At 39.1% G+C, this 17,449-nt stretch overlaps 1 protein-coding gene across 1 annotated transcript; it reads left to right on the top strand.

Annotated features, from left to right (window-relative positions):
* The first annotated feature begins 12,813 nt into the window (after positions 1–12,813).
* Positions 12,814–13,368, top strand: LOC107771729 (agamous-like MADS-box protein AGL29). The gene has a single exon (XM_016591170.1). The coding sequence runs from the start codon at positions 12,814–12,816 to the stop codon at positions 13,366–13,368; it is 555 nt and encodes a 184-aa protein (XP_016446656.1).
* The last annotated feature ends 4,081 nt before the right edge of the window (positions 13,369–17,449 follow it).

Consider the following 17,449-nt stretch of genomic DNA (forward strand, 5'->3'; position numbering starts at 1 on the left):
ACCTTCGCATCGGCGCATTTCCAGTCGCACTTGCGGCTCCCCACCTGCGGCTCATTTCATCCAGGTGCGGTTGCACCAGACCTGATCACACCAGCACTTCCACAAGTCAAATATTCAATCCGTTTTCAAACCGAATTACACCCGAGGCCCCCGGAACCCCATACAAACATACCCAAAAGTCCTAAAAGACGATACAAACTTAGTTGAGCCCTCAAATCATATCAAACAACATCAAAAATACAAATTGCACCCCAATTAAAGCCTAATGAAACAAACGGATTTCCAACTTCTACAATCGGCCAAAACCTATCACTATAGGCGCCATCACAGCCTATAGTGAGAATTGGGTCGTGATAACTTTCGATATCCCAACCACTTCAAATTAATCAAAAACACAAAAGCAAACAACCAGGAATAACAATTTAACTAAAGCATATAAGGCATGGTAAAAGAAGCAACATGGTACATTAAATCAATTTCCACCTGCATGCTTTAACCCATGACGATACATATATAATGGTCACCTTGCATATATGTCGTCCCCACCCGTAAATCACATAGAAAATACACCAACTAGTGCTAATTCCGTCAAGCCAAGGTTAAACACGATACTTACCTCACTCTGCAACAAAATTAATTAATCAACCACGGCCTTGCCTTTTGAGCAAGTCTCCAAGACAACCAAATATAGCCAATTATAGATCAAACAATTCAAAATAACCTTTAGAAACTACCCACCAATAAAAAAGGTCCAATTTTGATCATTTTTGAAAACTTCAACAAAGTCAACCCCGGGCTCGTTTGGTCAAAATTCGAGATTCGGACGAAAACCTGATTAACCATTTACCACCACCACCCCGAGTCCGGTTGTGTGATTTGTTGTGAAATTCGACCTCAATTTGAGGTCTAAATCTCAATTTTATAAAATCCTCAAATTCTACCCAAATCCCTGATTTCTACCATGAAAATCCTAGATTTGATGTTAAAAACACATGAAAAGTAATGGGAATTGAAATAAAGTTGATTAGAGTTGCTTTACAATGATTTTGAGAAGAAGACATTCTTGAAAAATCTCCTTTAGAGTGTTTAGGGTTGAGAAATGGTGTTGTCACAATCCCAATCTCCCACCATAAGATGTCGTGATGGTACCCAGTGTCTAGGACTAGGTAAGCCTAACATACATGAAGAGATAACGGAAATAATAATAAAACTTCAAATTTAAACCAACCAGTTATCATAAAAGAACTCCATAATACAGCTGACAATAACTCCCAAAATATGGTGAGACTGAGTCATAATCTCTACATGAGTATACTGAAACATCCCTAATACATCACTATCTGAATAAGAGTATGCAAAAGAAAAGCAAGGACAGAGGGTCACTCTGAGGCCTGCGAACGCTGACAGGTATACCTTGAAGTCTCCAATCCGAAAGCTCAACTTATTGGTGCCAAGCCTGGTATGAGGTACCTAGATCTGCATAAAAAAATGTGCAGAAGCGTAAAATAAGTACACCACAATGGTACCCAGTAAGTATCAAGCCTAACCTCGGTAGAGCAGTGACGAGGTCAGGTCAAGACACCTACTAGGATAATAAAAGAACGTGAACATGTATGGTACAGTGCAATAATGGAAACAAGGAAATGATACAATGAAGAAATACAACAAGATAAGCTACACTGAATTTAAGGCAATAAAGGCATCAAGGGAGGAACACATAATAAGAATACCAAGGAAACAGTGCAAACAAAACACAAGTGGTGTAAATGAAAGGTAACAACAAGAATCACGTCCGAGGTACCGCCTTGTATCTCATTTGAAAATCAAAATCACAATATTTCCTTATATCACCGGGGGAACCTTACATTTAGTTTTGAAAATAATTTTCCCCGCAAGAGCTACCGCGTATTAGCCCACCTTATCACAATACAGAAACAGTAACTTCAACTAAGCATGTAAGGGCAAATAACAAGTAAGATATGGGACAAGTATTATCAATGTCAAAAAAAAGGTCAACCCTGGGCCCGCATCTCGGAACCCGACCAAACTTACAAAATCCAAACACACATTCAATAACAAGTCCAACCATACTAAAATTATTCCATTCCAACCTCAAATCAACCTTCAAATCCTCAAAATATAGTTTCTGAAGTTTTCACAAATTTTTCTAATTTTTCCAACTTAAAACACTAATTAAATGGTTAAAATGATGGATTCATGTATAATAATCAAATCCGAGTTAAAATCACTTACCCCGATCAACTCTTTGAAAAACGCTCTCAAAATAGGCCAAAAGCGAGGTCTCTAGCTCAAAAGATGAAAAATGGGAACAAACCCTCGATCTGCCCCTTTTCTATGCAATGGTTCCGCTTCTGCGGACCAATAGCTACATTTGCGTCTCCGCACCTACGAAAAATCCATTTAAGTCGAGCACCTTCCACTTCTGCAGACAAAAACCCATTTCTACGGCCCCTCTAACCACATTAGTGTGTCCGCACATGCGGCCAAGTCCACCATAGGTGCGATGACACCAGAACTTTAGCAATCAACTAAGTTCAAAAATGAACCCGATTTCAATCTTATTCACACCCGGGGCCCTAGGGACCCTTTCCGAACATACTATAAAGTTCCAAAACACATAACGAACCTATTCGACGCCTATAATCACATCAAACAACATTGATTCTATGAATCACAACCTAATTCAATCCTTTTGAAACCATGAACATCCAACTTCCAAAACTAACGTCAATTCATACCAAACCAACTCCGATTAACCTCAAATTTTGCACACAAGTCGTAAATTACACAACGGACCTATTTCAACTTCCAGAATCGAAATCTGATCCCGATATCAATAAAGTCAACTCTCGGTCAAACTTCTCAATCTTCCAAACCTTCAACTTTCTAACTTTCACCAATTCAAGCCAAAACGGCCTACAAACTTCCAAATGAATATCCGAACACGCTCCTAAGTCCAAAATCACCATACGAAGCTACCAGAACCATCAAAACTCCATTCCAATGTCTTGTACACAAAAGTAAAATTCTGGTCAACTCTTTTAACTTAAGCTTCCAACTTTGGGATTAAGTGTCCCATTGCACTCCGAAACTCACCCTAAACCAAAACCATGCACCCGACAAGTCACATAACCACAATATAAAACAAATAAGGGAACGGGGCTAAAATACTCAAAACTACTGGCCGGGTCGTTACTTCCTCCCCCTCTTAAAAAATATGTTCGTCCTCGAACGAGTATAGAGAGATACCTGAAATGGAGAAAAGATGAGGATAATGGCTATGCATATCCTTCTCGGTAACCCAAGCCACCTCCTCGACTAGTTGACCCTTTCATTGAACCTTCACTGAAGCAATGTTCTTTGGCCTCAGCTTTCGGACCTACTTGTCCAAGATGGCCACCGGCTCCTCAACATAAGATAAACCCATGTCCAATTGTACTGAACTGAAATCTAAAACATGGGATGGTTGACTGATACTTCCAGAGTATGGAAACATAAACACCAGATGAACTGCAGATAGAGTAGGTGGAAATGCAAGCTTGTAGGCCACCTCACCAATCCTCTCAAGGATATCAAAAGGTCTGATATACCTAGGGCTCAACTTGCCCTTCTTCCCGAACCTCATCACACCCTCCATAGGTGAAACCTGGAGCAAGACTCGCTCTCCAACCATGAATGCAACATCATGAACCTTCCGATCCAAAGGAATCTATACCTAACAACTTAGCCTCTCCTGTCTCAAACTAACCAATTGGGGAATAACACTTTCTCCTATATAGGGCCTCATAAGGAGCCATCTAAATACTCGATTGGTAGATGTTGTTGTAGGTAAACTCCACAAGCAGCAAGAACTGATCCCAAGAACCCCAAAAATACTTAACACAGGCACGATACATATCCTCCAATATCTGAATGGTGCGCTCGGACTGTCCATCCGTCTAGGGGTGGAATGTTGTACTTAACTCAACCCGTATGCCTAACTCACATTGTATGGCTCTCTAGAAGCGCGATGTAAAGTGTGTGCCTCGGTCAGAGATAATGGATATCATCTTGCCATGAAGTCAGACAATATCGCAGGTATAGACCTGAGTCAAAAGCTCTGAAGAATAGGTAGTCACCACCAGAATGAAATGAGCCGACATGGTCAACCTATTCTCAATCACCCATGCAACGTCAAATTTCTTCTGAGTCCGTGGGAGCCCGACAACGAAGTCCATGGTAACACGCTCCCATTTCCACTCGAGAATCTCGAGTCTCTGAAGCAACCCACATGGCCTCTGATGCTCATACTTCAATTATTGACAATTTAGGCCCCGAGCTTCATACCCCACTATGTCTTTCTTCATCCTCCTCCACCAATAGTGTTGCCTCAAATCCTGATACATCTTAGCGGAACCCGAATGAATGAAGTACTGTAAACTGTGGGCCTCCTAAAGAATAACTTACGTAACCCATCCATATTGGGCACACTTAATCGGCCATGCATCCACAACACACCATCATCTCCGATAGAAACTTCCTTGGCATTGCCATGATGTACCGTGTCCTTAAGGACTAGCAAGTGGGGGTCGTCATACTGACGTTCTATGATGCAATCATATAAAGAAGTCTGAGAAACCACGCAACCAAGAACTCGACTTGGCTCCAAAATATCCAATCTGACAAACTGGTTGGCCAAGGCCTGAACATCCAATGCTAATGGCCTCTCCGATATCGGTAGATATTCCATACTGCCCATACGCTCCGCCTTTCGGATCAAGGCATCGGCCACCATATTGGCTTTCCAGGGATGATATAGAATAATGATATCATAGTCTTTAAGCAACTCTAGCCATCTCCACTGATGCAAATTAAGATCTTATTATTTAAATAGATGCTGGAGACTCTAGTGGTCGGGATACACCTTACAAGGGACACCGTACAAATAGTGCCGCCAAATCTTCAAGGCATAAACAATAGCTGCCAACTCTAAGTTGTGGACATGATAATTCTTCTCATAAACCTTCAGTTTCCTAAACACGTAGGCAATCACCCTACTGTCTTGCATCAACATCGTGCAAACGCTAGCTCGTGACTCATCACAGTACACATTGTAAGACCCCGAACATGTAGGCAACACCAACACTAGGATGTAGTCAAAGCAGTCTTGAGCTTTTGAAAGCTCTCGTCACACTCCTCGGACCATCTGAAAGGAGCACACTTCTGGGTCAATCTGGTCATAGGTAAAGTAATAGATGAGAAACCCTCTACGAAATGGCGGTAATACCCGGCCAAACTAAGAAAACTCTGGATCTTAGTAGTTGAAGACGGTCTGATCCAACTCTGCACCACTTTAATCTTCTTTGAATCTACTTTGATCCCCTCACTTGACATCATATGACTGAAAAATGCCACTGAATCAAGCCAGAATTCACACTTTGAAAATTTTGCATACAACTTCTTTTCTCTCAAGATGTCGTCAATAAACACAATGACGAATGAATCAAGATTGGGTTGGAATACAATGTTCATCAGGTGCATGAATGATGTTGGGGCGTTGGTCAACCCAAATGACATCATAAGGAACTCGTAGTGACTATACCGAGTCCTAAAAGTGGTCTTCAGGATATCCGAATCTCGAATCTTCAGCTGATGATACCCTGACCGTAAATCAATCTTTGAGAACATTATGGCACCCTGTAGTTGCTCAAATAAGTCATCAATGCGTGGCAATGGGTACCTTTTCTTCATTGGAACCTTGTTCAGCTGCCGATAATCAATACACATGCGCATAGAACCATCCTTCTTCTTCACAAACAAAATCGGAGCACCCCAAGGTGACACACTAGGCCGAATAAAACCCTGATTAAGCAAATCTTGCAACTGCTCCATTAATTCATTCAACTCCATTAGGGCCATATGATATGGTGGAATAGAAATGGGTTGAGTGCCCGGCAACAAGTCAATACCAAAATCGATATCCCTATTGGGCATCATGCTTGGAAGATTCGCTGAAAATACATATGGATAGTCTCTCATGGTAGGAGTATCAACACTGACATCTCTCGCAAAGGCTAGGTATGCATCACACCCCTTCTCAACCATCTGTTGTGCCTTAAAGAAGGATACAACCCTGCAAGGAACGCGATCTAAAGTACCCCTTCACCCAAAGCATGGTAAACCTGGCATAACCAATGTCGCAGTTTTGGCATGGCAATCTAGAATAGCATGATAGGGTGAAAACCAGTCCATGCCCAAGATAACATCAAAGTCTACTATGTTGAGCAATAATATATCAACTCTGGTCTCAAAACCACCAATAACAACTAAACACGATCGATACACACGGTCTAAAATAATAGAATCTTCCACAGGAATGGACACATAAATAGGAGAACTCAAAGAATCATAAGATATACCCGAATACCGAGGAAATTAAGATGATACATATGAGTGAGTGGAGCCTGGATTAAATATGACTGATACATATCTATAACAATCTAGAACAATATCTTTGATAACTACGTCTAATGCAAGTGCCTCCATCCTGCCCGAAAAAGCATAACATCTAGCCTGGCCTCCCCTCTAGGCCGACCGCTACCCGCCTGACCTCCACCCCTAGTTAGTTGTGCAAGTGGAGCGGCAACTGGAGCAGTAACCATGGCCTGAAAAGTCTGGGGACCTTGTGGAATAGGTGGAGCCTAAGTAGTCAGTGGAGGTGCACACCTCTTGAGTCTGGGGCAGTCCCTCACCATATGACGAGTATCACCACACTCAAAACAATCTCTTGGAGGACGTGGCTGCTGAAACTGGCTCAGCCCTGGTCGGCCGGACCGACCGCTGAAAGCACCCCGTACAGGAGGTGCACTAGATAGTGGCGGTGAATAATGATAACCTGAGACCTGGAAGTAGCTGGAGTACTACTAGAAGCTGAAAGTGTTGAATGAACTGGATGGCTCACATATCCTCTACCATGACGAGCTGTAATTGAGGCACGGGCACTACTATACCCGCCAGAACCTCGAGTCCTCTTGGCCTCCCTGTCCTCTCTCTGCTGGCCCAGCATACCCTCCAATCTCTATGCGATCTCTACCACCTATTGATATGGGGTATATATCTCCGACTCTTGATCCATGCTGAATCTAATACCATAGTTGAGCCCTTCGATAAATCAACGGACTCGCTCTCTAACTGTGGAAACCAAGGCAGGTGCATGTCTGGAAAACTCACTAAATCTGATATCATACTCTGACACTATCATGGTACCTTAGCGTAGCTGCTCAAACTCCGCGCGCCATGTATCCCGAGGCTCTAGGGAAAAACTCTCTCAAGAACATATCTAAAAACTAAGCCCATATGAGTGAAGCTGCATCGGTTGGGCTATCATCCTGATAGGCCCGCCACCACCGATAAGTTGGTCTCGACAGCTGGAAGGTAGTAAAAGTGAACCCGCTCGTCTCCACAATACCCATGGTGCGGAGAATATGGTGGTATTTCTCTAGAAAACCCTGTGCATCCTCTGTAGCTAGGCTGCTGAAAGTAGGAGGGTGGTACTTCTTTTACCTCTCAAGTCTAAGCTGCTCCTTCACAGATGTTACTGCCCTAACCTCAGGCTGAACTGGAAAAATTGGTTGCACTTTTATAACCTCTGGGACCTGGTCAATATGGACCCTCTACTTTGGGGTGTGGGCCGCGAGGATTCTGAGTTCCTCCCCCAGCCCGAGATGTGGCTAGTGCAAGTGGAATCAACCCCTCCTGAGCTAGAGAACCAAACATGCTCAAGAATTGTACGAGGGTCTTCTGAAGTTCAAGAGTGGCAACAGGCGCCTCGAGTGTCTGCCCCCAATTGGAACTACTGGTGGCTCCTCTGTTGCAGCTCGAGCAGGTGCTCTGGCTGCACCATGTGCCCCTCCTAGGCCTCTTCCTTGGCCCCGACCTCTCATAGCTCTAGCAGGGGGCCCGGGTGTCTAATCGTCGAATCTAGTGGTGCGTGTCATCACCAGACGTCTCCGTACAAATCCGTAAGACTCTACTAAATCTGCTTATGACTCGTAACACCTATGAATCTAGAGCTCTGATACCAACGTGTCATGACCCCAATCTCCCATTATAGGATGTCGTGATGGTATCTAGTCTCTAAGTCTAGGTAAGCCTATCATACATGAAGAGATAACAAAAATAATAATAAAACTTCAAATTTAAACCAACCGACTATCATAAAAGAACTCCACAATACAGCGGACAATAACACCAAAAATTTGGTGATACTGAGTCATAAGATTTACACTAGTATACTGAAACATCCCTAATACATCACAATCTAAATATGAGTATGCAATAGAAAATCAAGGATAGAGGGTGACTCCGAGGCCTGCAAACGCCTGCAGGTATACCTTGAAGTCTCTAATCCGAAAGCTCAACTCACAGGTGCCTAGCCTAGTAAGAGGTACGTGGATCTGCACAAAAGGATGTGCAGATGCGCAGTATGAGCACACCACAACGATACTCAGTAAGTATCAAGCCTAACCTCGGTAGAGTAGTGAGGAGGTTAGGTAAAGACATTTACTAGGATAATAAAAGAAGCTGAACATGTATGGTACAGTATAATAATGGAAACAAGGAAATGATACAATGAAGAAATACAACAAGATAAGCTATACTGAATTTAAGAAAATAAAGGCATTAAGGGAGGAACACATAATAAGAATACCAAGGAAATAGTGCATACAAAACACAAGTGATGTAAATGAAAGGTAACAACAAGAATCACGTCCGAGGTATCGCCTCGTATTTCATTTCACAATCAGCATCATAATCCTTCCTTATATCACCACGGGAGCTTTACATTTAATTTTGAAAATTATTTTTCCCGAAATATCTACCCACATTTTAGCCCACCTTATCACACTACGTGGCTTCAAGTAGTTCCCCTACTAGCAACACACATATCGAGCCCACCTTATATCACCGCATGCGTATCAACCCTTATCCTTATACCACCGCATGTGTATCAATATCACAACGTATCACAACTCGCACCTCATGTGCCCAAATACCACAACTTGCCAAAAGAATCATCAGTAACAATGTTTCCACAATAAATAGCACATGGCTCAACCACAATGTATACAAGAGTCTCAACAATAGAAACTAGAAGTGAATAGCTCAACAAGAATAGTATTTCAGCAATTTACATCTTTGCCTCAATATGATCACGGATTTTACAACTTCAATACCAAAACTCAACAATAAGATATTCCCAAAAATAACAACTTCAAGTAAGGTAACTCAACAGTCAAATAATTAACAAGGCAATAAGAAAATAGTAACTTCAACTAAGTATGTAAGGGAAAATAATAAGTAAGAGATGGGACAAGTATTATCAATGTAAAATAAAGCATATAAGGATGGATTAACGATGATGGATATAACATGTTATGACAATTTGATTAAAGGCATGAAAATAATCCACATAGCTTAATCCAGTAAATTACCACATATAGTCCGTGTACCCACTCGTCACTTTGTATACATGATTTTTACATACCACAAATGACACAAAACAACGCCAATCTTAAGGGGTAATTCGCCCAAACAAAGTTAGACAAGATACTTACCTCAAACAAGCTAACTCAATCCACTAGTAAGCCTTTTCAACAAATACCGACTTCTAACGGCTCGAATCTAGCAAAAATAACTTTATACCATAAACACAAATCATAGGAAACTATTCCGGATAATAAAGTTGCAATCTTTAAAGAAAGAAATCAAAATGTCAACTCAACAGGTCAACCCCGGGCTTGCGTCTCGGAACCCGACCAAACTTATAAAATCTGAACAACCATTCAATAATGAGTCTAACCATACTAAAAATATTCCATTCCAACCTCAAATGGACCTTCAAATCATCAAAATATAGCTTGTGAAGTTTTTCACAAATTTTCCCAATTTTCCAACTTAAAACACTAATTAAATGATAAAAATAATGATGGATTCATGTATAATAATCAAATCCGAGTTAAAATTACTTACCCTACTCAACTCCTTGAAAATCTCTCTCAAAATCGGCAAAAATTGAGGTCTCTAACTCAAAAGATGAAAAATGGGAACAAACCCTCAATCTGCCCCTTTTCTACCTAGTGATTCTGCTTCTGCGGACCAATAGCTGCATCTGCGACTCCGCACCTGCGGAAAATACATCGCAAGTGTGGCTATCACGTAAGCCCAACACCTTCTGCTTCTGCGGACAAAAACCCGCTTATGTGGTCCCTCCAACCGCACCAGTGTGTCTGCACCTGCGGCCAGGTCCATCGTAGGTGCGATGACACCGGAACTTCAGCAACTTTCAGCAATCAACTAAGTTCACAAATGAACCCGATTTCAATCTGATTCACACCCGGGGCCCCCGGGAACCCATCCAAACATACCATTAAGTTCCAAAACACATAACAACCTATTTGAGGCCTAAAATCACATCAAACAACATTGATTCTACGAATCGCAACCCAATTCAAACCTATTGAAATCATGAACATCCAACGTCCAAAACTAATGTCGATTCATACCAAACAAACTCCGATTGACCTCAAATTTTGGATACAAGTCATAAATGACACAACATACCTACTTTCAGAATTGGAATCCGACCCCGATATCAATAAAGTCAATTTTCGATCAAACTTCTCAATCTTCCAAACATTCAACTTTATAACTTTCGCTAATTCAAGCCAAAACGACATGTGGACCTCCAAATCAAAATTCGAATACGCTCCTAAGTCCAAAATTATCATACGAAGCTACCGAAACCATCAAAATCTATTTCGGAGCCGTCTATATAAAAATCAAACTATGGTCAACTCTTTCAACTTAAGCTTCCAACATTAGGACTATGTGTCCCATTTCACTCTGAAACTCACTCGAAACCAAAACCAACGACCTCGACAAGTCATATAACATGGAGGAGGAAATAAATAGGGGAACGAGTCTAAAATACCCAAAATAACCGACCGGGTCATTACATGTGTAAAATGAGTCATTTTTCCCTCTTTTACCCAGTTGCAAGTGTTGCAATTGCGAACTCTCATTCGCAATTGTGAAAAGCTCAAATGCGAAGCACGGATCGCAAAAGCGACATGCGGATACACCATTCGCATTTGCGAAGATGTCCAAGATTGACAGTGGTCGCAAATGCGACCAAAAAGTTCGCAAAAGCGACCCTAGTCAGTTTGCAAAAGCGAACCTTTTCCTCGCAGATGCGAGGTCACCCATCCCGGGCCCCTGCTCGCAAATGCGAAATCGTGTTTGCAAATACGAGCCAGACCTCGCAATTGCGAGATCTGCATTAGACACTAGAAACATGAGATGCACCAGCAGTCCTCAAACCATCCAAACTCACCCGTAGCACATCTGAAACTCACTCGAGCCCCTCAGGTTCCAAATCAAGCATGCACACAAGTGTAATAACATCTTATAAACTTGCTTGAACTATCAAAATACCAAAATAACATTCGAAACCACGAATCGGACATGAACATACATGATATTCAAAAGGAAACTCAAGAGTCGCTAGAAACACAACCAAGTGTCTGCTTCCTATCAAACCAACTTGGAATTACACACAAATTTGCAGACAAGATTTGTATATCTACACAGACCTATTCCAAGTCCTGAAACTAAAATCCAAACTCGGTAACCATAAAGGCAACCTACGGTCAAACCTAAGGAATTTCTAAACATTCAAATTGCCAACTTTCTGTAAAACTAGTCAAATCAACCTAGGGACCTCCGAATTTAATTCCGAAAATATGCCCAAGTCCAAAATCACAATAGGAACCTACCAAAATAGTCAAACATCAATCCTAGGTCGTTTACCCATAATATTGACCGTGATCAATTCTAATCTCATTTTAGTCATAATTTTTATTTTGTTCAAAAATTCACATAAAAGCTTTTCGAAAAGCGACACAGACCACGCACGTAAATCAAGAAATATCAAATGAAGCTATGGTAGGTCTCGGATCATGAAAATTAAGGCTAGTACTCAAAACGTCCTATCAGATTATCACATGAAGGTTCTTTGGACGACCTAGAGTACAATTTATCGCATAATTCTATTTGTAGTGTTCTTCTTATATTTGAAAACGTTTTTGGTATGCACTTGTGTCCCTCTTAGTTGAATTGCATTTCAAAAATAGTACTTGGTAGAATTAGTGAGTAATTAACTATTTACCTAGTTCAAGGTAATTTCAAATTTTTGTTGTAGTAATGCAGTTTTAATGTTTTTCTCAATTTGGTTATCTAATCACATTTGCACTTATTTCAGTTAGAACATTAAAACTTTTTCAATTAATATTAAAATTTGAGATTTGGTTTATGTTAATGCATTTGGAAAGTTTGATTTTCATTATTTTAATTTATTAAAACATTCCTATTCAAGTTAAATTTTAAATCTGACCTGAGTTAATTCGAAATTCTGGAAGTTGATGAATTTCTAAAGGCATTAAATTATTTTCGTATTTGAGTTAAATTTTAAAGATTCTGGTACTTACTTTGTGTTTCTTGGATTTACATCCGCACTTTCTAATCACAGCTTGGTAAATTTTAGTAAGTATGATAAAATATTTACTTCTTTAACTTAAAAGTTTAGATTTCTTTGATTGCTTTCATTTATAATATTTGGTTAGATATTTATTATGATGAAGTCTTGATGTGTATAAATAGTCACGATAATCTATTTCTCATAAGTGTCATTTCTCAAAGAAAACTACTCATCAATAAGTTTTTATATTATACTCCTTCCTTATAATTTTAGCCATGGAGGGTAAGAAGACTAGAGGACGACAAAGTATTCCAATGAAAAAAATAGAAAGTGAGGACGACCGCTATGCGACATTTTCAAAGCGTCGTTCGGGTATATATAAAAAGGCTAGCGAACTTGTTAAGCTATGCAATATTGATATTGGAATTGTACTCTTTTCCCCTACAGGTAAGCCTTTTTCATTTTTTCATCCTACATCCGAAGCGATTATTGATCGTTTTTTAAATCCTAATACGCAACTAAGTGAAAGCACTCGCCTAGTTGCAGCTCATGCACGAAACAAAGTGAATCAACTCAACAATAGGAGGGAATTGTTTGACAACATAAAAGAAGTTACAAGTGCTCAGTCTCTTTTACTTGACAACATGAAAGAAAATGGCCAAAGATACCGGTGGGAATCAATTGAGCAGTTTAATGCAGATGAAGTAAAAAAATATGAAGCTTGGCTAAGTACAACTGTTTTTAATCTGAATAATCGTTTGAAGCATTTGAAAAATGAGGCTTCATCTTCGTCTTCTTCACAGGCTTATCCAGAAAATACAGATAATTAATGCACCTAATGCGTAAGTTTAAATTCATATTATTAGGATGTGAGATTTCTTATTTTGTACTTTTTAGTTTGTTTTGATGATGCTACAAGCTGTATTCTGCTATGATTTCTATTATTAATATATGATGGTTTTACTTTTTAATACTATATGTTTTCTCCGATTTGAGTTAGGTTTCACTACTTCTGTATTTAAGCATAATTTATAATCTTATAAATATTACAATCAAAATATAATGTGGCTAAGGGTTTTATTCACTTCAATAGGTATTAATGTAGACTTAGATCTATAATTGAAAAAAAAAATATTCTAATGTATTTTTCTCGTGAAAAAATAAGATTTAGATCAGACGAAAAAAAAATGTAGATATGAAAAATAAATTGTCCATTATCTTATACTAGTACTTCAAGCATCCCAATAAGACATTTTAATATGCAATATAATTAAGAGGAACAAAACATATATATGAGTTCATCCAAAAATTTCTTGTGCCTAAAATATCTTTGTTTCTTCTTGATCTTGAAGGATCGTGCATTTTTTCTTCTGAAAATAATTAAGGAAACCTTTGAATAACTATATGTAATAACATTAATCTATAACCTAGAATAAATGACAATATAAAAATACTTTACTTTTTTTCGTCACAACTTGTAGACAAGAAAGCTAGGTGACAGGTAGGCTAAATTGATAGTTTGTAATAATATTTTTTATAATAAAAGAATTCCGAAAGCTACTGGCACACTGTTTAAAGCTCAGTGAATAATGGGTCCTTTCCTTCGAGCTTTTCTACTTAATTATTAGACTTTTATTTACGGCAGAGTTTGAACTCCTAATGTGCGTCTAACACATACATTATGCATCTCATTCTTAAAACTAGATAGAGGATGATGATTCTATACATGAATATGAATCCCTTATAAGCAAATTTTCTAGATTGCAAAATCTGATTTAAACACATCAGTCGAAGCAAGTATGGACATGCTTTCAATATCAAATAGGCACAAACATATAAGGAGGATGTACAACAAATTCCTATGAAAACACATATAACATTTCATTAAGCTCACAGAACCACACAGAGATGAGACATCAACTCCATAGACATGATTTCTAATGCAACATAACCATTCATAATTGCAGAGATATACAAAGGTAAGCTTTCTTAATACCAGATGAGTCTACTGGATTCCAAACTAGCATTCACACAAATTCAACACAAGAGGGTCTTATAGGCATTAGTTTTACCATGAGCTAGAGATGCAAGCTTCAATCGGGAATTCTACATAAATTCAAGACAGAACACAACTACGCATACAAGATTCAATCACATGAGACTCTTTTAGAGCCAATAAGCTGAACTAAAATCAGTAACTTGCAAGGCTTTAAACACACACAGTTATGACATATAGCAGAAGTGCTAACATAAAGGAAAATTACAATGCAGATAGCTTAGCTACTTAGTAAGGGCTTAGACTCTAACAATGAGGCATAGACTAAAGTAGTTATGCAAATCAATATGAATCCTATAGGTAAGTGATACCAGAAGCATTAGCTTGAATTACAATCATGCAAATTCCAAAATATATAGTATGGCTGACATGCAATATACAGAATAGGAGGCTATATAAGCATATTCTTGATTCAAGAACTTAATAGACCAGAATCACATACATACATAAAGGAACTCGTTCAGACAGAAAAGTTTCAAACTCAAACAATTATGTTCACATAAATTCAGCACCACAGTTGATCTAAAACTCCAAAATTGAAGAACTTCTTATGCTCATCTCACTCATAAAGATACAAGTTTCAAACTAGTAGATTCAAGCGAATAAGAGAAGGAATTCTGAAACATGTTCGAGAGTAAGGATTATAATGCACTGTTGAGCTTCACGCATAAACAAAGAGCCCTGTGGGCATGATTCCTATTAAATATGTAACTAACACCAATCTAAGAAATTGACCACGTATTTGAAGTTAAACCATATCGATATTAAAATTGTGTAGTAAAGAATACTAACCAGTATGCGATTTGAACGAGGCAATTAAGAAATAATTCAAAGGTAGTTTTAATGGTGAATTACCAAATATTCGAACACCAGAGATTTCTTGAAATTACGGCATGTCAAAGTTCACGGGGACTTCTATGAGTCTCGAGCATAAAAGGGAGTGAGAGATGATATCCAAAAGCCTTGTGTTTCAGCCAGCTTAAGAACAAGCCAAAACAAAGAACCACCGCGAATTCAGAAAAAATACCAGTAAAGCAATACCCGAACAAAGAGTATTAAAATGGAACGAGTGACTGTATGAAAGAGAGAGATGTGATTAACGTCTACCCTGAAGGGAAAGGGGGAAGGGGTTTATATAGTTTCTATATCAAACAAAAACATAAGGAAAGAAATCAATCGCATGCAAACCGAATTAGAATCGGATTAGGGCAAACTCGTACATAAACCCTAATCGAGAGAGAATCACCAGAGATTTGTCAAGATCTAGAAAATAGCCCCTCTTCTTCAATGTATAAATCCAGGATCTTGTAGAAATTCCTAAAATTGGAGCCATATTGGCTTGATTAAAGAGAATTGGACTTCCCATAAATGAAACAATATCAATTATTACCATAAATGAACAAGCTATTGTGATGACCCGATAGGTCATTTTGAGTTTAAGCCTTGATTGCTGTATTCTGAGACCTCGGCTAGCATCGTTTAGTATTCCTTGATATGCATGCGTAGTCCGTGTCTTGTTCCGGAAAGTTTTTATGTGAAAAATTTAAGAAAATGTGAACGTTTGCCTTAAAACTAATTTGAGTTGACTACGATCAATATTTTGTGTAAACGGACCCGGATTAATATTTTGACGGTCTCCGAAGGTCTGTATTCTGATTTGGTACTTCGACGTATGCCCGAAATCGAATTCGAAAGTCCCTAACTTGATTTAATGTAATTTGTTGAAAACTAGTAATTTGAAGGTTTAAAGAATTTTTAAGTTTGACCGAAAATTGATTTTGTTGCTACCGAGTTTGGATTTCAGTTCCGGAACTTGGAATAGGTTCATTTTATCATTTATGACGTGTCTACAAAATTTAGTGCAAAACGGAGTTGATTTGATGTGATTCGGACTTCCGGTTGTAAATTTGCATGTTCTTGAGTTTCTTTGAAGACAAGGTGGGTTGCTCTGATGGTAAGCACCCTCCACTTCCAACCAAGAGGTTGTGAGTTCGATTCAACCCAAGAGCAAGGTGGGGAGTTCTTGGAGGGAAGGATGCCGAGGGTCATTTGAAAACAGCCTCTCAACCCCAAGGTAGGGGTAAGGTCTGCGTACACACTACCCTCCCCAGACCCCACTAGTGGGATTATACTAGGTTGTTGTTGTTATTGTTGTTGTTGTTGTTGTTGAGTTTCTTTGAAAATTTCATACATTTTGATATCCGATTCGTACTTTTATGTGTTATTTTGGTATTTTGATCCCGCGAATGAGTTTGTATGATTTTTTTTAGACTTGTCTGGATGTTTGATTTGGAGCCCTGAGCGCTCGGGTGAGTTTCGGACGCATTTCAGATAGTTCATAGGAGTTCAGATTTTTGCAAGTGCTCAAATCTCGCATTTGCAAGAGCCGTATTTGTGGGCTTCATGATCTCATTTGCGAAGAGCAAAGTGGCCTAAAGAGTTCGCATTTGCGATAATGGCCTGGCCTGGGTATTGGTCGTATTTGTGATTAGTTGGATCGCTTTTGCGGATTGTCCATGTTCGTATTTGCGAACAAATCATCGTATTTGCGATGACAAGAGAGGTGTGAGATTCCTCACATTTGCGATGTATTCTTCGTATTTGCGGGGTTCGCATTTGCGAACCCCAGGTCGCATTTGCGATATCTGCCACTGGACAAATAGCTTAGAGATATGATTTTTAGTCTCATTTTTATATTTTGGAACCCTAGGCTCGGTAGAAGATAATTTTGAAGAGGGAATTTCATCTACAAACTTTGGGTCAGTAATTCTAATCCATTTCTAATCATATTCTATCAAGTTCTCTTAGATTTTAACTTCAAAATCATGAAAATTAAAGTGAAAATTTGTAAATCT

The sequence above is a fragment of the Nicotiana tabacum genome, chromosome 14 (genome assembly GCF_000715075.1).
Source record: "Nicotiana tabacum cultivar K326 chromosome 14, ASM71507v2, whole genome shotgun sequence".
In the NCBI taxonomy this organism is placed as follows: Eukaryota; Viridiplantae; Streptophyta; class Magnoliopsida; order Solanales; family Solanaceae; genus Nicotiana; species Nicotiana tabacum.

Excerpts from the sequence above, each read along its gene's own strand:
- LOC107771729 (XM_016591170.1), top strand. The coding sequence starts at position 12,814 with ATGGAGGGTAAGAAGACTAGAGGACGACAAAGTATTCCAATGAAAAAA.